Here is a 25,024-nt window from a genome sequence, read left to right as displayed (position 1 = left end):
TCCAGCCATAGATTAGCCATTGGAGGGAGAAAAAAACAATTAATGAGGTGGTGTGGACATAAATTATAATTCACCTCGGAAATGTGAGCAGAAAAGGTGTGCACCTGCAAGTGAACTCTCGATGGGGGACGGGTATGTGTCCAGAAATTCAACGAAGTATCGTGAATCAGACTTTTATTTTGTAAGAGGACGCTTTCGATTACTTCCTTCCCCGTGTCACATGACCTCGCCCTCGCCTAGATACGAGAAAGCGTCGCTCCATGGTCGCTACGGAGAGAGGGATGGGTCTGTTGTAGTTTAAAGACACTTCTGTGTTGTTTTCCACGCAGTTAGAACAGCTCACTACTATGGCAGTCTGGGGGAAATGCTTTTCGGTCGTTGCGACAGCGACTTTACCAAGTTTTAACGTTTGTATAACCACGTTTTGGTGCTACTAGTACATTATCTTGGCATGACAGATAAAGATTAGTTAGCATGCTAGCGAGCTAGCCACAGCCTCAGCATCACACAGCGACCACGCCTGCCGGTGACAGGTAAGATATCTTGATCCACTTATCCCAGAACGGCGTACCACGAGTCATAATTAGTTTTTTCACCATAAGTAACTAACGTTTCGGTTAAAATCCTCGGTGTTGCTACATAATGATTGCTGGCACAGTCCATAGCAGGTGTTTTCGAGCGATTAATGCCTTGTGACAGTAATGATGCGGCTCTAATAGGATTTGAGCCCTCTCCTTCCTGTCGATTGTTTGAGGAGTACGCCAGGATAACGAAGGAGGAGCTTAGCTGTGCGCGTGTGTGAGAAGGCAGTGTTTGCGTGGGAACGTGTGGTTTAATCTCACTTTGTAGACTAGTTTGTCTAACCCTTATGCAAGATATTTCGCTGTAAGAGGCTCTCTACTTAAGTTTGGATGATGTATGTAGGTGAAACTTAAATAGTATTAAATAACAATTGTAAGGAAGAGATACAGTGATACATTCGCAGCAAACAAAGCCCTTTAGTCAAAGCATTGAGGTTTCAATCTGACATAGTAAGGATTTCAGCCAATGACCTCAGCGTATATAATCACATTTATACACTTTGAAACAGTCCGTGTGGTGTTTCTTTCTTTGTGCGTAATTTTGCTGTTATGAGATACAATTTCCCAATCTTTTGAACTGAACTCTTATAAAAGAATTTTGAAATGTGTAGGCTTGGAAAGTGCCTTGATCTGTCGTCACCACCGCTCCCTAAAGGCAAGGATGGACATTTATGGATGCAACAATGATTTCTGTTGTAGTTTGTTAGTATTTCTCTCTGTGTGTCAGTGTGGCTGCAGGTTCCTAGCAGACATGGGCAAACTACAAAGCAAGTTTCGCAAGAGGTCTGACCTCTACAGGTGAGACATGCACGCTACTGAAACAGTGTCTGTGTCCTTGTATGTACTACATACTGATTAGAGCCAGGATTTCAGAATGTAGTCCGTTCACACTAGATGAAAACATGTCAGCATATGCATTGTGAGGTCTTTTGGGTTCGGTTTTGATCACTTTCCACAATACAATGCACAGGAGCTGCTCACAGATGCACATTTCATTAAAGTCACTCAAAGACTAAATAGGTTGTGGACAGCAGTGAGACGGCTCCTGGAACATAAAAATGGAATGTAAAATTAGCAATTTATTAAATCATCATTATTAAATTAAGTTTACTCCCATTTGTATGAACATACAATGTAGCGTTAGTATATTTACTTTGTTGTACGTCCACATGGGAGGCGTCATCAACAAATATGGTCACATTAATGTATTGAGGATAGTTTAATTTTAATAATTCATCTGAAGCAGAGGAGTTTTAACAGTGCAGCCTGTAAATGAACATAATATGAGAATAATACAGAGATAGATATACTGCAGGCTACGATTGGTTGAATGTGTTTAAGTTTGTGATTTGTGTTTTCTGTGCAGGGCGTCTCAGGGGGAGAAGGCCGATAATACCTTCGACAGTCAGGTGATGCAGTATGAACCTGCCCATCAAGGCTCCATCAACACTGTCACCAATCTTAGCCCAGATTTGTGTGTTTCTGGTGGGAGTGACCAGGTAAATTATTCCATGCACTAGTAGATTACTCCAAAAATAATAGCATTTTAATGACATTATTAATTTGCTGATGGGTTTTAGACAGGTTCAGTTGGTTAAATTAACCAGGTTAATAGTTTAAAGATCATTAGAATGCCTGATGCAAGAAAAAGAGATACTTCACATTTTCAATTAGATGGGATAAAAAGTGTCATGGATCACAGGGTTGGTGTTTAGATCCCCACATCTTCCTGTCCACATTTGAAAGTGCCCTTTGGCAAGACACTGAACCCCAAATTGCTCCCTATGGTCAGGCCAGCACCTTGCATGGTAGCTCCCTAAATGGGTGAATGAGTGGCAAAAAACACTTTGGATAAATGTATCCGTTAACCATTTAATATGCGTAGAAAAGTCCTTAAACATGTGGTGATTACTGTTTGCACATGTGTATGTACAGTATGTGTGTGTCTGCTCCTGTAGGCTGTGGTGGTGTATGACTGGAAACAAGGCCGGATGTGTCAGTCCTTCCAGGGTCACAACCGAGAGGTTACCAAGGTAACATCCATACTGATAAAGGTGTGATGCTGCTCAGCGCTGTCACACATTTCTCACAATGTATCCTCTTCATTCTGCCTCCGTCTATCTGCCAGGTGCTGTGCTATCCAGGCAGTACATGGATCTTTAGTGCCTCACGGGACAAGACTGTTCTGATGTGGGACCTAAACCAGGGGGACGAACCTATTCAGGAATTTTGTGGGCATGAATTGGTGGTCAATGGAATAGCCATCAGCCCTGGTACACACACACACACACACACACACACACACACACACACACACACACACACACACACACACACACACTGTTAATAAATATCCATAGTTATACTCCTTCTCAATTCCTTGTTTCAGATATCTGTGTTCCTATTGGCAGCCAGTCATTGCAGCAGTTAATATAGAGTGATACAGAAACAAAACTGAGAGTAATTCCAAATATACTTCAGCAATGTTTGAAAGAAAGTCCACTATCAGGCCTCCAGGGCATAGATGGAATTTGAGATGTGAAAGAGTTGAAGGCAGACGGGAATATCTTTGAAATGATCTCATGTCTCGGTCAGTCAAGATGCTCCTACAAGCAGCAAGTCAAATATCGACCTGCCGCATGTCCTGAATGCGAGCGGTGATGAATCTTTTCACTTGACTGGAATATAAGTTTATTATCTCAGTTTAGCAACAAGAACAATGCAAGTTCATGTTCATTTTCATATATTTCAAGTGAAATATTAAACTAGTCCTGGTGTTTTAGAGGCGTTTGCCTGTCAATGGGGGGTTTTGTAATTTCAGGCACATTATCATTTATTTAAGATTACTGATCTGCACTGATCATATGGAACTGCTTTTTATTGTGATTCGTAGAGGGGAGAAAGCTGTGCACCGGTTCTCGGGACAACTGGATGTGCCTGTGGGATATAGAATCTGCAAAATGTGAACAGAGACACAACATTTCTAGAAACCTGGTGAGAAATAACAGTATGTGCTTTTGTGTGCACACAACCTTGTACCAAGAATTGTTTCAAGCACGCTGGATTGCCTTAGGTGTGTACCCGAGCGTATAAGAAAAAGAATCAAATCAATAAGCCATTCAATCTGCCTGTTACGTCTGAGTTCATGCCCTTCAGGCTTTAAACTTTTCCACTGTCCTTTCTTCTCTGTCCAGGTGACTCATGTGTGTTGGGTGCCAGGCAGCTCCTCTGTAGTCCAGACCTCCGAGGATAAGACCATAAGGTACAGAAAGATTTGCCACTGCAACTATACTACTGTAGATGCACATGTGCACATCTGCAGCATAGCAAAACAAATATCATTAGATATCCACTTTGTTTGTTTATCCTGACCGGTCTCTACTTCATAGGAATCGTACAGCAAAAAAGGTGTTTATGGAGTGTAATACCAGCGCTACACTACGATTCTAAGCAGTCATTGAATGCTTCTTATTGGTAACAATGCAGGGTCAAGACTGCAATACGTAATAAATTAGTTTCACCTTCAGCAGCCAATTAGAATACTGTTTATTCCACCTCTACGTTTGTATCGAGACACGGAGCAGTGTATACTGTAAAACTTCTGCTGTATATGCGGTCATCATCAGATGATGAGATAATAGGCACACGTTTAATTGAATCAGTATTTGCCTGGTTTAGAGCCTATTGCATTACTTTGTAAGTGGCTTAATGTCACTGGTTTTTATACTTGTATTAATACTAAACACTTATGATACAAAACATTTTGAGAGGCACTTGACAACAGCCTGATCTAACCCAGTATTGCAGCCAAAATGGATGATGAACTGTTTATCCTCAGCATACTGTTAACATGTCAATGTTCCATTTGGTTCTGTTTGTGTTTTTAGTTGCAATATTCTTACTTTTTTCATTGATACATCTGTTAGAAAACAAAAAGAGGTGTCTTTCTTTTTACGTTTCGGATTAAAAAAAAGAAGCTTGCACTAGTGTATTTCTGTAGTGATGTTTTTGTGTATGTGCACAGGGTGTGGGACAGCCGTGCATGGCAGGTGACCAATACTTTTCCAGCCAAGCAATACATCCAGACCCACTGTGATGTTTCTCCAAATGGAAACTACTTGGTGTCCAGCAGCAATGGCTTTGGAGGCCAGGGCTGTGAAGCCACGGTGAGACCACTGGAGGTGTTTGTGTGGCTGTCGAGATGTCGTTGGAAGACAATCATCATCTGGAATAAACAATATGTTTATTATTGAACACATTTAATTTCTTCTCAAACATAAACAACACTCACACATTGCCCTTGTGCAGATGGTCTCTGAATGTTTCCCTCGTGAGTTTGACTCCCCCAGCTTGTAGCTTGAGCCTCCAGCTATAACAGTTTCCTGTCTAATCTGTGTCTTCTAAAAGTAGCAAGAGACGAGTCAAATATGAAGTTAATCCTATTTGAGTAATTACCAGTGGTTCTGTTGTCCAGTGTGGTAAACAGAGAAGCACATAAAATGCTTTAGAGCAACGGTTCTCAACCGAAAAAAAAAGACGAAAACATAAACTGGGCTGTAATTATGTGTTATGCCACTTGATATGGTAATAAATAAATGAGCCTCTTACCCTCAGCCATTACTGCCTGCCATTATGAATCTAAATTTAATGTATTCAGGGTCATATTTCCTCACCACAGGCTTTAGAGCTTTTACTGGCACAGGGTTGTCTTCCACATTACTGTTTTAGTTTCAACAACCGAGGGAACGTTAGCTAGCTAACAGTGGCAAAACATGATGACGCGTGGTGATGACTATTCATTTGACGTTCTTTATCTATGTGAATTATTGAGTACATTGAGATAACAAGCTTAAGCTAGTTAAAAATAACTAACTTTGTATATTACCAAAAAAAAAGTTTTTATTTATTTAATCTGATCAATTGGTAGTACCACGGCCCACTAGGTGGCGCTCTGAGGCCACTGTTTGAGAATAGCTGGTCAGGCATTGATAGGTTTTATTACACTACTGCCAGATAATTTAGAATGACTTTTTATTGTGATTGTTCAGATTCAGAACAGGTATTTTACAGAGCCTTGGAAATGTTCTTTTATCATCTTGCATTTGATTAATATCTTATTTTATGTCAAGACATCCGTGTCAATTTGAAGGTGGGTGGATGTCGTCTTTCCCCGTTTGTTTTGAGGATTGTAACTTTTGAGTGTATATTCGTATGTATATTTTAATAGTTATGTTGATTTAGTAATATTATAACATTAATACAGTATAATAATTGTGATGATTTATCAATACTTGTACTTAGGTGATACTTGTTATGGCGCCATCTCCGATTCATCCACTGTCTGATGTTGATAGTAGTGAAACTTCTGACTTTGCCATTAGTTCTCAGTGGAGTTGTGTCTGTGTTATTAGCTCTGGGACCTGCGTCAGCCCGGCTGTAAAGTAGTGGAGTACAGAGGTCATATCCAGACCACCGCCTGCTGTATGTTCCTGCCTACGCCTCCTGGTGGCTCAGCTCAGGTAGCAACATCCTCCCATGACAGCTCCATCAAGATCTGGGATCAGAACACAGCAGGTAACACCCACTAATGGATGGAAACATTATTCTACAGAAAGACGAACACACACACACACACACAGGCACATTTACCGTCATTGTTTTGGGTGTGTAGTCTTTTTACGCTAACTCTCATCCAACCCTCCCTCCGCCATCCTCTGTTCAGTCTGTTTAGGGACGCTGTCTCTGGATGGTGCTGGTCCACTGGTTGGTCTGGTCCCCACTGACTCCACCAACTTGCTGTGTGCCAGCTTCAACAACGGCCTCCATCACATCCAGCTGGGCCACGGATCAAACTCGGCTCAGGTTTCCGGGGCAGAGTCCGGTGGAGTTGGTGGCATGGACGTAAAAGTTTTGGCACGCTTCTGACAGACCGGAGGAGCCTGGTGTGACTCGGAACCTTGACCTGTGAACAGCCAGCTACTCTAGTCTATCACTGGATTAGGACGTCATGTCAGTCCTTTCTTTTTCTTTTCTTTTTTTTACTATTTTACACATTTCTATTGACATTTTTGCTTTACTAGACTGTATGTATGGAGGATGCACCTTTTTGTCCAGCAAAGACACCTGGAAGCCCATCACAGCTGCTCTCCTGGGAGACCTGTCTGTAAGTCATTTTACCCCATAAATGACTATAAACAAAATGATCCTGCTTTGATTGCTGCCTTCATGGACCGAACCAGAATAACTGGGGATTGCTCTCAGTTTAAAACGCCGCTTCGGCTCAGTGGATCTGACGAGATGCTTCATGCACATGTTGTATTGCTGTTATTGGTGGGGGTGAGTACGTGTTTGGAGGACATCCTGATGCGTCTGGAGTCGTGTTGAAAATGCGGAAGCACTCTTAGAGCAGGAAAGTCTGCTGTTTAGTCAGGTGTATTGTTTTCCTGGGTAAAATGTAGTAGATGCAGTCAGACTTGCAGTCTTGTTTGTCATTCACTTTGTGGAAAGTTATTTTTATATCCAGAACAGATTAATGGAGTATAAGTGTATGTTGATCATAATGTAACCGTTGTAGTTTGTTCTGTAGCTTTAACCTTTGTGTTGGACCAAATGAGAATCTACGACACAAGACTGTATTAACATTGGCTTTGTGTTTTAGGTAGAATTCATTTCATAATGCTTTTTAAAGATACAGATTCTGATATTTTTTAACTGAAGCTGCCTAGCTGATGTTGGTGCCGATATTCAACACATTAAATATGAAAATGACTATGCAAAAAAACCTGAGTAATTCCCTTTTAATAAAGTATTGTTTGAATAAACAAATGGGATTAGAATATTTTGCAAATACAAAAGAAAAGCTGCTCTTTGACCCATAAACATAAAAGCTGCCACCAGTTAACATTGATAGACTTTTTCAGTATACTGTCGCTACTGTGCTTCTAACAGATGTTGAACTACTTTGTTAGGATTAGCAATCCAGCCTGGCGGTAGTTTAGCCAGCAACTGCTAACGCTAATATCGGCAGCCTGAAGTGAGTGAATTTGGCCACACATTCCATCCATAACGGATTATTGTCGAAAGATGAGTTAAACCACTCTTACTCTATTATTATCTATATAAGTGTAAAGTTAATACTGAATACTTTCAGTTTCAGCATCTTAAAAATGACATAATTTTCCATTTTGTTTGTGGGTATCATGTTACCATCTCTACCAAAGACAGTTGTTTCCATTTAGAGAATTATCTTCAAATAGAAGAACAAAACGGACAGGATGTGGATCAAAGTCTCAATTTCAGCGGTAATGTACTCGCAGGTGATTCTCAAAGCACTCGTGGATATTAATCTGAAGGCTTGAATTGGTTTGTTGACTTCTAGGCAGACGAGATGCAGATTGTAGGTTAGAGTGGAGCCTCAGTTAACCGTGATGTGGGGCTTTGTCATACTATAACTCATTATTTTTCTAAAATTTAGGGAACACAAGCAGTAGGGAACCAAAGGTCATCAGACATTTAATTTCATGAGAATTTACTGTTTGGGTATTTGTCACTCAGAACATCCAGTTGATTTGATCTGTTGGATACATTACAATCAAACAATAAATAAATCATTTTATAATGTCTGATGAGTAAATCCTGGTTGTGTCTCCTTTCGTCGGCTGAGATGTTTGGTCACAGACTAATATCTAATATTCTTGTTACATACTTGTCACTAAATATGAATGCTTGTGTCATCTCATTCAGTAGAGTACTACAGATAAACCAAAGAACTTATGGTATACCAGCTTACTCTGTGAGAGGTGTATCCCAGTACACATCATTAGTATTCTAGTAGAAACAAGTTTTCACCTGAAAGCTGCTGTGTTCAACTTACATGTTCTATTATCAGCCGCTGGAGCTCCTTGGGGCTAATTGTTTTGCTCAAGGGCACCATGGCAATCTGTTAATAGAATGGACTCCCACTGCCCAGGCTTTTCACAACCGTTTGTAATCTGTAATTCAAGTTTACATTAAGAGGACCAGCTAATATCAAGAGTGTACGTTTATGTATTTTTTGTATGTGTACACAGCAAAACTCACGGCACAGCTGAGACTCATTTCATTCCTTTTAAGGCTCTCGAAGATAAAGACATTTTTGTTGGATTTTCTTTTTGTCAAGTAAACTGTTAGAAATGAGGATCTATTCCAGAACACCAAAGATGTATCAGCGCCATCTAGTGTCAGAAATGTCCTTGTTTTAAAGTTATTACCAAATTCTACAAAATAAAAGTGTATTATTGTGATTCATCAAATAAAAGGAAATATTGAAATCTAATGGACATTTTGTCTCAAACCACACTTGTATTAGTTCAGACTAATTCCTGTGACTTTAATATAGTTAAACAGACTGGTGACACATTTGACTGGTGAGTCCTTTTATCCTGAAGTAATTCTCATTATCACAGCATAACAAATGAACACACATTTACACTTTGCAGGGATATCACATCTCAATGATATTATTATTGAATCAGAAAGTAGAAGACTTTGTCATACTGTGGTGTTTAATTTATTCAAATCGGGACCTCATTTTCACTGACAAAAAGAAGAGCCATTTATCCATCAACAGGTTTGGATAAAGACACATTCACACAGACAACAGCAGCTTGCCACATCACTGAAGTACAGAAATATTCAGATACCAAAACGGTCTAAATATATCGATGAAATAAAAAAAAAAAGATACAAATAATAGCCTTAAATTAAACAAAAACATATACATTATTGGCACAGCATGTTATAAAAAGCAGGCGACATGGAATAATAGGAACATGTAGGATACAATACATTACATTTATGGAATTATTAGCCATTCAGCAGGCAGTTTCAACATTTCATAAATTGAATCTGAATGTAGCATTCAATCCGGTGCTGAGAAAAAGACCCACTGGCATCTTTCATCATCCAGACACGCCGAGCTAGTGGCAACTTTCAGTATACAGTTTGTGTTTTTCAGCTGGCTTTTGTCTCACAAACGTGACATTGTTGTGTGAGAGAACTGGTGTGCAAGTTTAAGACACAGTTTCTCTCCTCGTCCTTCAGTTTCCCTCAAAATCCTGAATCTTTTTTTTTTTTTTTTAAATTCTAACTCCGTTAATGCCGTGATCCAATTGGAAACTGGGTAGAAACCTTCCTTGAATAACATACATAACTACTACTATTCAATCAACACCTTCATAAATCACATATTCTGTCATTAGTGAAACTCCACACCATGCTCCTCTTTCAAGTCTGCTTTAAATGATTTCCATTTTAAGATTCCCCAAACATGTGAGAGATGAATTCAGGGGATTTGTGTCCAGTTTAGTCTTGTAATGAGAAACAGAGCATGTGTGAGGATTCGGTCTGAAGTCATCAGTGACAACGTTGACCGTAATACAGAAAAATAAGACTCATTATATATTCACTAATATAATTAACTTCTTACTAAGTCATCACACAACACATTTCAGAAGGCTTCTCTACCAAGGCAGTTAACATGTACATAATGTAAAGTAAAAACGTCATGCAGGAAGGTTCAGGTTACTTCAGCTGGGTGGGGAGTCACCGCAGGGATGAACTGGGTGTTTGGGGAAATATTTTTCAATCAATTGATACACATTAATACAAGCTGTATTCAGATATCAAACTACTTTTGTTGAAGTAAGACTTAATTTGAAGATAAGGATGAAATGCAAGACAATGGGTCTAATACAAATCTGAATCCAGCCATTATACAAACACTATATGTAATGGTAGTTCTATGACTGTGCGTGTCTGTGTCTCTGTGTCTGGTATTTTGTTGATGCATCTCATACATAAGGATAGCTGCTGAGGGTTGTGTTAAAGTGAGCGTCTAAAGTTTAAGTGTATAAATACTGGTTGGTTCTTTGGCCTCAGTAATGTCATGAACTAGAAGTAGCCTCTGATGATTTCAAACATCCTGCAACATTACTGACTTCTGTAGTCAAGCTTTCTCATGTGAAACTAAAAGTAACATTCCCCCTCCCAAATGTGCACAGCATTAGGGTCATTTGTATAAAAACATGCGTTTGTAATGTCCAGATTCTATAAATTTAAATTACAAAAAGCTGTGCCAAGGGGAATATGAATAGAGTAAAAAAGATGCGTTAAACATAGAGAAGCATGGCAGGGGAAAAAAAAATGGTCTTTTATGCGGCACATGAGAAGACATTTTTTTTTGTCCGAAATAATAAGAAAAGAAGAGATAAAAAGCCCCATCAAAGTAACAGGCTACAGTGACGCACACCAACCACACTTTTCATAATAAACTGCATGAATCATAAATCTGGTACTGTTACTGATAAGTATCACTTACCACATACTAACATCAAACAATATACAGCTTCAAATTTCCAAAGCAGGGTGCGATGGGGTTGTACAGTGTGAGCTTGTGTTTTTGCCACAGATTCAAAAGGCACTAGACCAAATTCAATCTGTAATCAAGTTGAGATATTGATCCCGTTTATGCTCAAGTCCTCATCAAAAGATGTATTAAGACAGAATTCACACCAGAGCGACTGAAAACGACTAAAGTATTTTTTTTTTTTATAGACCACAATGCAATTTCAACATGATTCAAGAACACAAACTGCACCGAGTTACCGAGACAGACTTCAAAACATATCTGAAAAACTGTGACTCAAAGAGACCAAGACATGATTTTAATATTCTTGATTTCTCTTTTCCAATTCTATATGCGCGTTGGTTGAGTCCCTGAGATATTGCTGCCTGTCTGCATTTTCTCTTTCTCTTAATCAGTGCTTTTCACTTCATAAACTCAAAAACACACACACACAAAATAATGCATTTGCACACACATTCCAGTAAGTCACCCAGATGCATTTGCTCAAACACTCAAACCCACAGAATGAAAAAGAGGTCCTGATGAACTACTGCCACTATGGGACGGTGACCTAATGAAACAAACTAGATCTACATGATCAACATCTTGGATGGAAAAATGGAATAAATAAATCTTATTATGAACAACATCTTGAGGAATTTTTTTACATAATTGAAATACAATGTTTGCATCGGCCCCCCTGCATCATAAGCCCCGCCCCTTTCCCATTTCAATAGTTTCAAAAAGGGGAACAACTGTTTGTGGACAAACCTTTGTAAGAACTGTAACCCCCATGGTATTCACAAGGATAGAAAAAAACATACATAAAATATGACTATTCATTTAGCAAAAGCATTGACAATGCTTATCCAAACACCAAAACTTCAAGCCCCAAATTGGGAGATTTTCCAAAAAGTAGTTGAGGTGTAGAACTAGGCCAGCATTTAGAAAACCACGAACATCTCTCTGATAACTTCCTCACAAATGTAGCAAAAACCTTTCAGTCAAAGCGTTGAGACAAACATGACAAAAGAAGAAAGAATGTTTGGTTGACAACGGTCCACACCTCTGAGGACTTTTTCTTTTTAGGTATTCTGTAACTAAAATCAACTCAAGCAGTTAAAATACTGTTTTCCAAAACTAGCTTTGTCCCCCATCTGACAATAGAGTTGTAAATACCCAGTAGTTGTGTTGCTGCAGATGTGTACAGGAAACAATAACCCCTCCCCCTCCCCCTCATCCTCCCCGCTACCTACTGGTCCCCGGTGCGCTCCAGGCCGTCTATAACGCGGCTCAGCCGGATGTTCAGCAGCCTGATCTGAGTGTCCAGGTGGTCGATTTTCTCTTCCAGTGAACCGGAGCCACCTCCCCGACGCCAGTACGCTCCGACGGGCCCCGTCATGAAGTACACCGCCATGATGAAGCAGAGCGGCAGCACCGCGCGCTCGGGGTCGCCCTCGAACTTCTGCAGGATGTAGAGGCAGGACAGGGCGAAGAGCGTGACGCGGGCCAGCCAGAAGAAGCGCCCGAACACGGCGTGCAGCAGGTAAAAGAACCCCCCCAGGAACATGGAGAGGAACCAGTAGGCCACAAGCACAGCGGCCACCAGGAGCAGGGCGCGTGCCGGAGAGTTGGTGAGAGACGTGGGGCTGAAGTAGTGGCTGAGGTTTGAGGCTACAGAGGGGAGAAAGAAGAGGAGGCAGTCTTACAATAGAAGTCCCTCTCTCTCTTTCGTTAGAAATGCCATGACACATTTTTAAAAAACTTACACTCGATGCCCATCACATCCAGCAAATCTGACCAGATCTTCCAGATGGTGTCGAGGAACGAGTCCACTCCATGGACAAACCGCTCCGTCGCTTTGGAGAAAAACTACAGAACCAAACAGAAATGCAGAGAGACGGGTAAGACTGTGTAATTGATGAGATTCTTAGTAAACCAAAGCATGAAAAGAACTGTAGCAGCTTTAGTCAGTAGAGTTGCACAATAATCATCTACTCCAGCTGTGTTGTGCTGTTTCTTTTTGAATCCTACAAGATGGAATTGACTGAATTAAAACTTGACATTACAAATTTGGGGAAGCGACATAACAGCTATCAATCTGATTAAAAGTCTTTTGAACAATGTACATGTACAGCATTACATGAGTTTCTCTCTGACTCCGTTTATGGCCTAGTTGGCTATGAATAAAACATAAATAGCTCTTTTTAACAGCTCATCATAGATATAGGCTCCACCTGTATTTGGCACAAAAGGTCTCTTCAATGTCACTTGGAAAGCATCATCAGTTCAAACGCAGACAAACTAAAGAATAAGATAAACTACATATGAGAGGATTATGTCAGCCTCGGCTTTGTAGACCAGTCACAAGACGAGGAGTATGCAACTGATCGCCTCCATAACTTTAATCGTCCACTCAGTTTGCATGTTGTTATCAGTAAAGCGGACAAACTGACACACTATACGTCATTATACGTTTTCAAAATCCACACGGTCATATGTAAATGTTTATTTATTAATTTCGATAAAAGCTAACAGCCGCCCTGAGCAGTTAGACGGTTACTAATCACGTGCGTAGCCTCACATATGTCACTGTGGTCTGCTCTGGCGGCCCGATACAGGAAATAAAATAAGGATTCAAAATACAGGAAGTGCATCTGAACCAATGCCAGCATACAGGGCGGTGAGTTTACCCAGCAGGAGCAGCTTTCTGCTAATGAGAAGAGGAAGTGCAAATGTCCTGAGCCGACGGGGCTTCATGTCACCGTGAGTGATATCTGATGCACTTGCTGGTGGACTCAGAACAATGAATGAAAAAATTGGATACACAACAAATTAAGGAATTTAAGCGTGGCTGAATAAAAACATATTTTCTTTCACTGTACGCGTTGACGCTATATTAACTGACATATTCTCTAGATGGATAAAATATGAGATAATGGCTAATTTTTCAAAATGGCATCCGTGAAATTGTTGGCCAGGCCCGGGCGCCTAGCTGTGTTCGCTACAGTCAGACCACATAACCGCCTCGACTGCCTCTAGCTTCTACAAGCCGCCGAAACAAAACGAGCTGAGTTACCTTCACATATACATGTCCCACACTCACCTTGTACAGCCCTCTGATGTTGTCCTCTCCGAAGACACCACTCAGAGTCTGGTAGATGCCGTTAGCTGCCCGTCGGAAGCTGTTCTGGTTGCTGGTCTTGCTCCTGGCCGCTTCGGCTGTGTTCAGCAGAGACGCAGAAAGCACCAAGAAAACCACAAAAACCCTGATTCCCTTCATGGCCACCAAAAGTCCCGAGAAGTTATGCAGAAATGTGTATCAAAATTGGTTCAATCAAACGCGAGGTAAGACTGCGAGTTAGCTGCCCAGAGAGACACCTTGAAGGGGATGAGACGCTCCGCTGTGATAATGGTGATAACCCGTGGTGCCTTCACGGGCTGCTCCTTCCGTATCCGAAATTAGCATCTCGTGTGAGATGAGCAGTCGATGGAACTGCTGCTGCGTTATTGTATCAGTAAAAAACGACAGTTTGAAATACTTGTTGCTGCAGTGGCAATATTAACATGATATCAGTATCCTAAGTGGTATTTGAACTGGTTTACTTGCTAAATAAATCGCTTGTGTCTCCTGTAAGCATTCAAAAATGACAGTTGTTAAAAAGACTCATAGTCACCAACACTATTTAGAGTACCAAATTAATTAATTCATATTTATGACATTATAATCCATCTGTTTGCCTTTTGAAACACTTGTATCTAGGTGTCATACCTCTCTGATTACAAATTTCCGTTTTTCTATAAAAGCACCGTTTGTCTTGAAGCGAATTTGAGGCAGGATAGTCTCATCTGAAGCTCGCTGCTGCCCCCCGGTGGTGAAGTAGTCTCACTGGTCTCCCTGACTCTTTTCCTCAGTCCAGCATTTAGCCTTAATCAAAGCTCCAAGATGTGTTCTGGTTTCACGCCAAGTAAAACATAAATAAATAAAACAAGTTATATCAACTCTATAATGTTTGGACAAAAACATGTTACTCATCATTCAGTCTCCCTTTATCTGTGTCTACAGCTACGCAATTAAACTGCTAACCAAAATAAATAAACATTTATTACACATACGTTTTGAACTATATGGTCAATATCTCTGACATTATCTGATATATAGATGTTACTCTAACTTAGAACACCAGTGAGAAGTTGCCCACTACTGTTACAGATATATTGTCATTAATACAAATCTATATTTGTCTCCGCTGTGTCTATGACTGTTATTGCTCCTGCTAAGTTATTCGGTGCCCTCTTGTCTGACTAAGTTCTCCTCTTGGGGATTAAAAACAGCTGCCAAATCGAATACCATTAGGCAGACAAAACGTCATGCCCACGATACAGGAAGTTTAAAATAAAGACGCTCCAGAGAGATATACTTGTTCCTTGGATGGTTTACCCTTGAGTTCTCATTATCCAAATTTGAACTGCATCGCGAGACAGGTAATAGTGCAGGGGAAAGTAGGTCAAGACTGCAAATAATGACAACAGGAGTGGTGAGAGTGGCCAAATGTAGTTACAGTTATTTTTTACTCGAGAAACAAGCAAGCTGTGTTGCTAAAATGTGTTTAATAACATGCGTGTGAGTATCTGAAGTTTTTTTTATGGGCTATTGTTGCACCTTGACAACACTAACCATTCAAATACATGAGATTAATATACAAATACGCTACCGTAATTGTTAAACATTTTGATGTCGGTGAAAATCAAGTGTAAGTGGATTTCCCAAATATGCGAGCAAAAACAATACTTGTATTAAAGGTAATATAATTTTTTGGAGTCGCATAAATTATTTATTATTGGCTCTTCTTCTCTCTGCGTCTGATTTCTGGTGTGTAACGATATGTGGTATCCGAGCAACGACTCCCGCACAGTCGGTACTGGAACGAGAGCAGTGAAGGCATGTTGTGTTTCTGTTCGGGAGTGAGAACTACATTTCCATCTGAGGGTCGACTCCAGCAGGTGTCCGTATTTTACAAATGAGGTTTAGTTAAGCTTCCTGTTTCAAACAGGGCAAGTTAAAATGTATGGACGAGATCCAAGACGGACCTTCATGACAACAAGCGGCACCTCGTCCTCAGTCGGCCCCGGATCCTACGATGTCACCTTGTCCACTTCTAAAGTAGCAGGTAGGAACCAGCTTAACGTTAGAGCGACAAACTGTCGGCTAGTCTCGTTTTCAATCGAAAAAACACGCCTGCTTCTGTTGTTTTTTTTACTCCAGATAAATTGTAGACCTAAATGCACATCACTGACATTAAATAAAGGTGATCTAGCTACAGCTGTACAATGTTAACACTAACGGCGCCTGATGACTCTAAGCTCACATTAGTAAATTAAAGTGATAGAGGAACGTTACAAATTAGATTTATTTATTAAAAAGATGACACAACATTCAAACTTTACAGTTTTAGCCTACATAGTCATGCAGTATTATCCTACAGATGAAAGACAAAATGATATATATATGACAGTGGAATATGATATAGTGTATATTGCTAAGCCAGTACAGTAGCATTAAACAAAATTGCACCAATACAACACAAATACGAACATAAAATACATCATCGAATCAATACAACCACCGATTTGCTGTTTCTGAATCAATCAGCAATTTTCTTATTCTTTCTGTGTGTTTATCTTTATTCCAGATGGCTATGCTCCATTCCTGAGCTTGACCAGCAGACAGTCAGTGTTCAGTCAGTCCAGTGAGAGGACACCAGGACCTGGACATTACGACTTCTCACCTGTCAAGGTACTGTAGGTCAGACACAATCCTTTACATACATCATAGTACATATAGTGTACCCAAGAGCAGCTCTCTAAAAGCCTTTTCCTACATAAGACATCTAAAACTATTGATTTAGGAAGGTAGGAGATGAAGCCTATAATACTGGATGAGTAAATACTGTGGATGAAATCTTCCTCGATTGCAATCTCATCCTCTCTGTGTGTCTGCTTGTCTCTCTGTTGAACACATGTCTCTGCAGCTAAACATCCACGGCGGCCGCAGTCTTCAGAACCGCTCCAAGCGCTTTGAAGAATCAGCGTCGAAGGTTCCGGGCCCCGGCAATGTGCTGCCTGCTTCGGGAAACCCACTGAGGGCCGTGACGGCTGAGAATCTGAGCAGGAAAATGGTAAACATATGGGTGCAGTTATTTGGGGAAAGTAAATCAGCAGTCCGTTTACAGGAAATGACTTACTATAGATTTTCTCCCTCCAGCTTATGATGCTTTTCATCACAATATGTTGACTTGTATGCAGTATGTCCTTTGTATGTATGAGGAAAACTGCTCTCTTACTTTGACCTGGGCAAAATCCACCATGGATCAAAAAGTCATCTAATACCTGAAGAGAAAAAAGAGAGGCATTGAGCTTAGGTGTGCAGGCGCTTTGCCTTTTGTACTGTTGGTTTGCATATCTCTCCTCTTAACAATCAAAGGCTTGATCCCATGTATTAACAGCCTTATATTGAACCCTGTGCTGGTGAGAATTCACCTTTTCCCTCTACCCCCCAGCTAACCAGGTGTCTCATGTTCATTAGCACTGCACACACACCGGCACACACAGTAAACACATTTTATTTTCACGCTTATAGAAGTGAAAGATACCATAAAATGTAAAAACTCTCCAGTACTGTGTGCCGTCTCTGTGCGAAGCAAAAGATAAGAATAACAGTGCCTCCTCCGAACGTTGTGACTGCCAACACCTGCAGACAGCACCTTGCCAGCACCTCAGTCCTTATCTTTGGCAGATCCACCATCTGCGGACCGCGCAACACGTATAAACGGGAATTTGATGCTGCTATTTTAAAACCTTTGAGGGAAACACTTTCTCGAGACATTTGTCGAAACAGTCACTTTTCTATTGTTCTTATAAAAAGAAACACCACCTGGTGTGTTTGCTGTAACATCTGAAAACGTATCAGAGGCATTCTTTGGACATACGAGGCAAAGCAATGGAAAGGTAGATCTTTTGTCCACAAGTTCTTGATGGAGATGTTGAGGACCAAAAAGACACCAGACAGAGAGAGTCTTGACAGTCAGACTAAAGCCTAAAGACAACAGTGTGTCCATTCTATCTCTGTTCATTATCAGCCCCTGGAACTTTGCTTACCCTTTTGTGTTTGGTGTCCAGTCACAAGGAGGTTTTGTCAAGCACTCCTGACATCATTGCTATTCATCAAATTCAACAAATAGCAGCGCCTTGTAGCTTTGTAAATCCACATTTGGCACAACAAAAGCATCGGATGTCTCAGGTGCTTGGAGAGTGTGTGACAAAGCACTTACAAAGCAAGCAAACGATTTGATCATTTAGCTCACTAGATACCTTGCATGGTTTTTAGATAATGTGGCCTGTCCAGTAGCCTCCAGCTGCACCGGTGAAACATGCAGCCTTGTCCAGCCTTGCTTTGAGTTAACGCTGAGCTCGGTGCTTTTATCTCATCTAGTGTGTTACTTTCACCACCGGACCTGTCCAATCATGAAAGAGTCCCCATAGAGAATATGCTCACATTCTCCTACTTCTCTTCTAGCTGTAATTATCTGAATAGTGAGCGCACGTACGCACACGCACACGCACACGCACACACACGCACAGACACACACACACACACACACACACACACACACACACACACACACACACACACACCTTACTTCCAGCTAGTACCAGACTTCCAGAAAGTCAGTTGAATAGCTTTGATGCATTTCGACTATACGACTGTTCCCTCAGCAGATATTGTTCCTACTCCTGCACCTCTACTTCTGTCTTTCCTTCTCTCTTCCACCCTTTCCCTTCCTCCTCTACCTACGCTTGCTCCTTCTCTTTTCTGTCCCTCCTTCAGACTCGCACTTTATTGGCCCCAGGCAGTGCTCAGCTACTTTGAAAGCCAGGGCATCCTTTCCATCACAAACCGTGACTTCTCTCCCCTCTCTCCCTGTCTATTTCTTGCTTTTTCTCTCCGTGCAGTGGCTGCAGGCTAAAAGTCTCCGGCTTGTTCATCAGTCAGATATCCCATCCATTCCTTCCCGGGGCCAGGCCTATGGCTACGAGGAGGACGCCCTGGGTGTGCTCCTCAAGCAGCCCCCCCACCCCACGGACACAACCCTGGGGCCAGCCTCCTACGATCCACTGCTGGTAAGGACAGATACACACACACACACACACACACACACACACACACACACACACACACACACACACACACACAAGTTTGAATGAACATCCATCAGAGAATGTGAAGTGTTCATTTGCACGCATGTGTGCTTTCATTAGTCTGTACGAGTGTGTGTCTGAGTGTACTTACTTTGCCCGCGAGGCGAGGTCCATTAGTGCTAGGCAGATCTAATGCACCGCTGAACCCCCACCCCACCCCATCCACTTGGCTCAAAATCCATTTCCATAGCTAATGAATGCAGCTCCACTTCAAAAAAAAAGAAAAAAAAAAAAAAAAAAAAAAGCCGCAGCGCACCGATACTCATCCATTTTACATGCCAACAAAGAGAGCCATTAGTAATTATTCTTCAAGCTATATTACAATATTCACTTAAAATAATGCACAAGCCTTCTGGTCTGGCTCTCAATTAAGTTATTTTTCATCTGTTAATGACCAGAGGAAGTCAACAGCGTCCTTGAGTGTTGGCCGAGCTTGTGTCAACCCACCGGTGCAGGCACAGCGGCGCACTGTGATTTAGGGCTATCAGCAGTGCATCCATCCTCGGCTCTTTTTTTTTTTTCTGTCTCAACTTCTGTTGCTCTCTCTTTGAAAGTTCGACCTCCATCTCTGCCTGTCTTCCTCCCTCGGTCTCTCCATCTGACACACTCTTTTCTTTAAACTCAAACACTTCCCCCAGCCCCCGTCCTCCGACTGAGTTCAAAAGTGTGGGGAGACAGAATCAAGTGGTTGTCTGAGGACGCAACTTCAAAGTAGCCGGGGGAACCTTTGAATCATAAGACATTGGGCCGAAATCAAAAGAGGGCAACTTTGTTTTCTGTCTGAATGTTGTTGAGAAAAACAACAACATCTTAATCTGTTTCATCCACTGACCCTAAACTTGTGGTTCACGTCTGTGTTACTTTACTGCATCGACTGATTCTCACTACTTAGTGCTCAGAATTAGAGACGGACTAAAATGCAGGAACAGGGAGTAGTTATTGGCTGATACGTTGGTAAAGGCACATATTGTTGCTGAAAACAACATGTGCATAATGCAGAAAAACGCCCTTCGGCTAATTTAGAACCAGCATCATCAAGAGATATTCTGTTAGTTCCGGCTGTGTAGTTATATATTTGTCAGATGATCATAATGCAGCTGGCCAGATGGAGATATGGAGCACAGACTGTTTGCATGTAGAAGACAGAGCACACAAATCAGTTTAGAAAGAGGAATTTTGAAAAAATATGCATTACAGCACTTTCTAACTGGCCAATCAATCAGTGGTTCCCACACCAAAGTTGGTTGTAAGAGTTATGGTTTGGTTGCCACCAGTTGTTTTTGTTGTTGCCTTTATTCAATAGATGGACCAGATAGACTGGAGAGAGGAGCTTTATACTCCTTTCCATTTATTCTCTTAGTCTCTACTGGATGGATTAACTCAATTCTGACAAATTTCCTCATTGAGTGTTTTTTTGAAGAGTCTGTAAAATGAATACTTTCATTGTTTGTCTGTCTGTAAACACCCTGCCGCAGAAATCAGGTCTTGGTCAGTCTCTACACAGAGGTGAAGATGTGAGATGGAAACAGGGGAAAGATTGTCCTCTCCATAGAACCTGAGTCAGATTCTAACCCATGCTGTGTTGTGCATGTTTGTAGAGAGCACACCAGCAATTTCAGCCTGCGGGGTCCAGCCCACACACGACCGTACCGACGAAAATGTAGTCTCATTTAAATAATAAATAGCCTGCCATTCCATTTTATTAAAGTTGAATGAATATGTTTATACCCACTTGCTGTGTTTTTGTTTTGCTTTTAAAAGCTCTCCTTGACAGAAATAGGCAATTTGTGCCTCTGAAGTCAATGCCAGCTGCGATACCATCACGGTGCTTGTATGTGTCTGCGAGCGATGCAGAACAGTTATGTCTTTCTTTTTAACTTTAAGCATTTGAACATCCTTGTTTCCTATCTCCCTTCCTCAAAACTGCATTGGAAGATCACAGGGGACCGAGCGTCAGATCTCGTCCTCCAGTCACTGTTGAAGTTGAGATAAGGAGACAGGCACCACATGGAGTTAAAAACTTTTTGAGACTCCCTGCCAATCCTCGCATAACCTGCCTCACAGAATAGACACAGACAGCTGGGTCAAGGAATAGTTAGAAAAGAAAGGGAAACATTCTGGATGCTTTGATTTTCTTATGCAGTGAGGGAAGCTTTTTTTCTTACACGTCTGTTTCATTTTAGTACACGTAGTTTCCTTTTCGAGGGACAAACTGTAGATTCGAATTTAAGTAAATTGTGAGAATAAGGATTCGGTTATCTCATAGTTAGGTCTGGTTTTTAAAACTTCCAAACCTCCCGCAGTTGAAAACTCCAGTGCCAGGCTTTCTTTATGTATCACAATTACATTGAATCATTTTGACCTCTCCCTGCAATTTGTCCAACAATTTGGGTAATGACCAAATACCTGGAAAACTAATGGGAGCTGCACTTTGCATTTAGCGCTATTTAGCAAGTGGTAGCATGCTAGCACGCTAAACTACAATTAATTGGGATTCAAAACCCAGTAATCTTATTTTTGCAGCACCCTTGCAGTATATTTTTGGAGAAAATCTCACACATTATCTACAAAATGTGTTTGCTGACACCTGGCCAACTCATTTTCAGAAACAGCCTCTTTCAGTAGTCGAGCTGCCGAGTGGACTGGTCCTATCTGAAAGGCCGGAGGCAGAGGCAGCAAGCTGTAAAACTGTGAAGAGATAAGAAGGGACGGAGGGTCTCCCCTATATCTCTGACATACTCTGGCATTTGGCTGAACTTTATATTTCATTCAACCCCAACTTCATGAGCTCTGGCTGGAAGAGTAACCAGATAAGTGTGCATGTTTCAATTCTGTTTTCTCCTTCTTTGTTCATCCATTTATCCTCTTGTTATCTCCTCTCTCTCTCTCCTCCTATCATCTTTTTCTCATTCTTTCTCCGTGGCCAATCCTTTCTTTCATCCACTCCTCACCTCATCCCTCTTGGTGTCTGTCTCTCCTCTCTCTTATTCGTTCTCTTTCTGTAGTCAGAGAAGAGTTCTGTACAGAAGTATAAAGGAGTCCACTTCGGTAACATGACAGGGAAAAGAAGTGAGGCGACGGTGAAGGAGGGACCGGGTCCCGGACAATATTGCCCTGAGATGTAAGTATTACATATCATGGTACAGTATTGAATTGAGTATTTAGCATCAGTTGCATATGAACAACAGTGGCAGCATGTTAAAGCCATAGTTTGACATTTTGCGGAGGATTAGGTGAGAAGGTGGTGGACATTTAAGTTCTCCACTGCTGCAGTTAGCATTACCTTAGGAACTGCGCTAACTAAACAAGCAAGCAGCATCATCTGTGATTCTAAGATATTGAGAATTGACCTTGATGGATAACCATTAATGCATGTATGAGGAATATAAAATCTTCCATTAATTCACATTTTGAATCATGGAATAAGGTTGATTTGATTAGCTGTTCCAAGGCATCTAATCTCATGAATTCATCGCTCTTGAGCTCCTACAGAGAAGCTGTTCCACCAAAGTGAAATGTTGCTGTGGTCTGTGGTGGAAAAAAAATCCTATACCCGCTTTGCGTGAGTCTTCTAATGCTGAAATACATAATACCAAAAACCAGGTTGTCTTTTAAGTGTTTATTCTCTGTGCAGAGAAGGTTCAATCATCACAACAGAATGCGTACAGTCTCAGTGAGGAAGAACCTCGAAAAAAGTGAACAAGCTTTCTTTATACAGAATGAGCAAAGGTGGGGGCCGATGGCCAACGTTACAGACATCTCGGTCTCAGACTTTTGGTCTCAGACTGATGGAACAACAAGTGAAAACAGCAACCAAAACAAGCGGCCCAAAGGCCTTGGCATGGAACATTCTCATACAACACAGTTAGTTATCTATGTGAACAGGCAAGGGAGAATTATTCTTTTGCACAACAGAGACACGGTGAAGTTCAACAAAGTCCAGAGCAAAATGACTTCTGCATGAATACAATATACTGAGGAGAAATATATACTAAGTAAAAAATTACCATTACAGGTCCTACAGCCAGGACCTTATGTTTGACATTTTTCACACAGCATCTCTGTTGATGACCACACAGGATGTGCCCTACTAAGCATTTCTGCATTGTTGGGCACACACCCAGCTCAGATATGCTTAAAGGAATCGACTAAGTGATAGAGGGGAACAGTTCACATGTGAGCATTCATACTGTTTACACCTAGGTGTAGGCAGACGTCTTATTATTGGAAGAATTCAAAAATGCTGACAGAGCAGTTGTTTCAGTCTTTTTTTCTTTTCTCCCCTTCACTCCTCTGTCTCCAGTCATTCATTTAATCTCCCATCTGCCTTTGCTTTGTTTATCTCTTCCTGTTTACTTTTCCATTACACCTCCACCTCCCTTTTCTCCCCTCATTCAGTACATTGCATCTCCCCATTTCTCCTACGCTATTCTTTTCTATTGTGTATGTTTTTTAACAACATTTCTCTCTCTCTCTCTCCCTTCATTTGTATCTCTTCTATTTGTTTGTCTGTGCCGTCTATTCTCCAACACACTGACGCTGTCTCTGTCTGTTTCAGAAAACTAGAAATGCACTGTGAGAAGGTGGACCTTCAAAAGGATCAGAAAGGCAGAGCTGAGCTTATCATCCCTCGCTACCACGAACTGGTGCCCAAGCAAGAAGAAAAGAAGGCGAGTATGTGTTTGTGTTGGCGGGTGTTTGTGTCCACGTGGTGCTCTACATGCTAAGCTTACATCAATGAGAAATGTAAAAGATAAAAGCTTCAGTGGACTGAGATCAATATCAAGCTCTGCCCTTGTGGGGGACATAGTCTTTTAAAGGGAGCCTATGTAACTTGCTGAAGAGGGGCCACTGGGACCACAAGTGGCAATTAAACCTGCATTATTGTTTTTTTTGTGCACTTGGGGGCAGTGCAACGAGCTATAAGCACAACATTGACATATTATCACCTTATTAAAGTTGATATGGTGCTAAGCAACCCAATTATACTTCATGCAACTCAATTATACTTCAATCCGTGAGAATATGGGACTGTGCTCATAGGTTTGTGAACTGAAATAACCCTCTTTCACCCTATTCTCCTATATGGAAGAACCCAGCCTTGCCTTCTATATTTAGCAGGGGTGTAACAGATTACAAAAGATCGTCAGATCGTATCACGGATTTGAGTAATGGATTACATCAGCAGAAAAACATGGAGTAAATATAACTTTTAATTATGTATTCTAAACTGCTTAGAGCTAGTGTTAGGAAGTTGAACAGGTCATAATTCCCTCTCTAATATCTATTTTATATTGCTATGAACACATCTCCTCATCAAACATCGAACACATCATGATAATGTTATAATTTTTGTTTGCCAAATACAAATCTTTACTGAACAGAGCCTGAACGCATCATAATGTAACTCAATGAAACCTCGTTGATCTGCCGAAACAGGGGACAGAAAAAGGCAGACAAAAACACCCCATTGAGCAGAGGAGGAATCTGAGAGCAGATGTTTCACAAGCACACGGAAGCAGTGTGAGGAGAAGGGCTGATGCTGGAACTCATGAAATCTGTGCAAGCAACAACATATCTGAGTTCAAGCATACAGTTTGAGCAGAAATCCAAGCGCAAGCGGCGGCTATTTGAGTGTTTTGAGGGAGAGCATTACGAAATCAGAAGTGAAATCAATATGTCATGTTCTGACATTGAAAGAACATGCTCTTGAATAAAGATTGGTAAAAAGCTCCATACATCTGCCTTTACTGAGTGGCTGTATACAGTGAATTCTTGGGGTTTAGGGGTAGACTTACCT

The 25,024-nt window shown here is 41.1% G+C and overlaps 3 protein-coding genes across 5 annotated transcripts; 2 read left to right on the top strand and 1 right to left on the bottom strand.

Moving 5' to 3' along the window:
- The first annotated feature begins 278 nt into the window (after nt 1-278).
- wdr31 (WD repeat domain 31) lies at nt 279-8,081 on the top strand. Its single transcript, XM_068703687.1, has 10 exons — nt 279-533; nt 1,309-1,379; nt 1,948-2,080; nt 2,540-2,614; nt 2,710-2,854; nt 3,475-3,575; nt 3,776-3,843; nt 4,606-4,747; nt 5,993-6,155; nt 6,304-8,081. Exons 2-10 carry the CDS (start codon nt 1,333-1,335, stop codon nt 6,504-6,506), a joined length of 1,077 nt encoding a protein of 358 aa, XP_068559788.1. The 5' UTR covers nt 279-533; nt 1,309-1,332; the 3' UTR covers nt 6,507-8,081.
- Nucleotides 8,082-9,106: 1,025 nt separating this feature from the next.
- On the bottom strand, nt 9,107-14,385 carry bri3bp (bri3 binding protein). Its single transcript, XM_068703886.1, has 3 exons — nt 14,072-14,385; nt 12,735-12,837; nt 9,107-12,639 (listed from the first exon to the last, which is right to left on the bottom strand). Exons 1-3 carry the CDS (start codon nt 14,246-14,248, stop codon nt 12,218-12,220), a joined length of 702 nt encoding a protein of 233 aa, XP_068559987.1. The 5' UTR covers nt 14,249-14,385; the 3' UTR covers nt 9,107-12,217.
- Nucleotides 14,386-15,398: 1,013 nt separating this feature from the next.
- On the top strand, nt 15,399-24,871 carry LOC137867239 (sperm-tail PG-rich repeat-containing protein 2-like). 3 transcript variants are annotated; one of them, XM_068703733.1, is made up of 8 exons: nt 15,399-15,450; nt 16,020-16,136; nt 16,659-16,762; nt 16,998-17,144; nt 18,979-19,146; nt 22,230-22,345; nt 23,783-23,894; nt 24,664-24,871. In XM_068703733.1, exons 2-8 carry the CDS (start codon nt 16,031-16,033, stop codon nt 24,823-24,825), a joined length of 915 nt encoding a protein of 304 aa, XP_068559834.1. In that variant the 5' UTR covers nt 15,399-15,450; nt 16,020-16,030; the 3' UTR covers nt 24,826-24,871. The 3 variants fall into 3 exon arrangements, with proteins under 3 accessions (XP_068559834.1, XP_068559833.1, XP_068559835.1); XM_068703732.1 differs by lacking the exon at nt 15,399-15,450 and having other exon boundaries at nt 15,962-16,136; XM_068703734.1 differs by lacking the exons at nt 15,399-15,450; nt 24,664-24,871 and adding an exon at nt 22,708-22,786 and having other exon boundaries at nt 15,962-16,136; nt 23,783-23,850.
- The last annotated feature ends 153 nt before the right edge of the window (nt 24,872-25,024 follow it).

The sequence above is a fragment of the Cebidichthys violaceus genome, unplaced genomic scaffold (genome assembly GCF_023349555.1).
Source record: "Cebidichthys violaceus isolate CVI_PGR_0920_01 unplaced genomic scaffold, fCebVio1.0.p SCAF_9, whole genome shotgun sequence".
NCBI classification, from domain to species: Eukaryota; Metazoa; Chordata; class Actinopteri; order Perciformes; family Stichaeidae; genus Cebidichthys; species Cebidichthys violaceus.
Note: the sequence above shows the minus strand (reverse complement) of the source record. Positions and strands in the feature narration are given on the sequence as shown.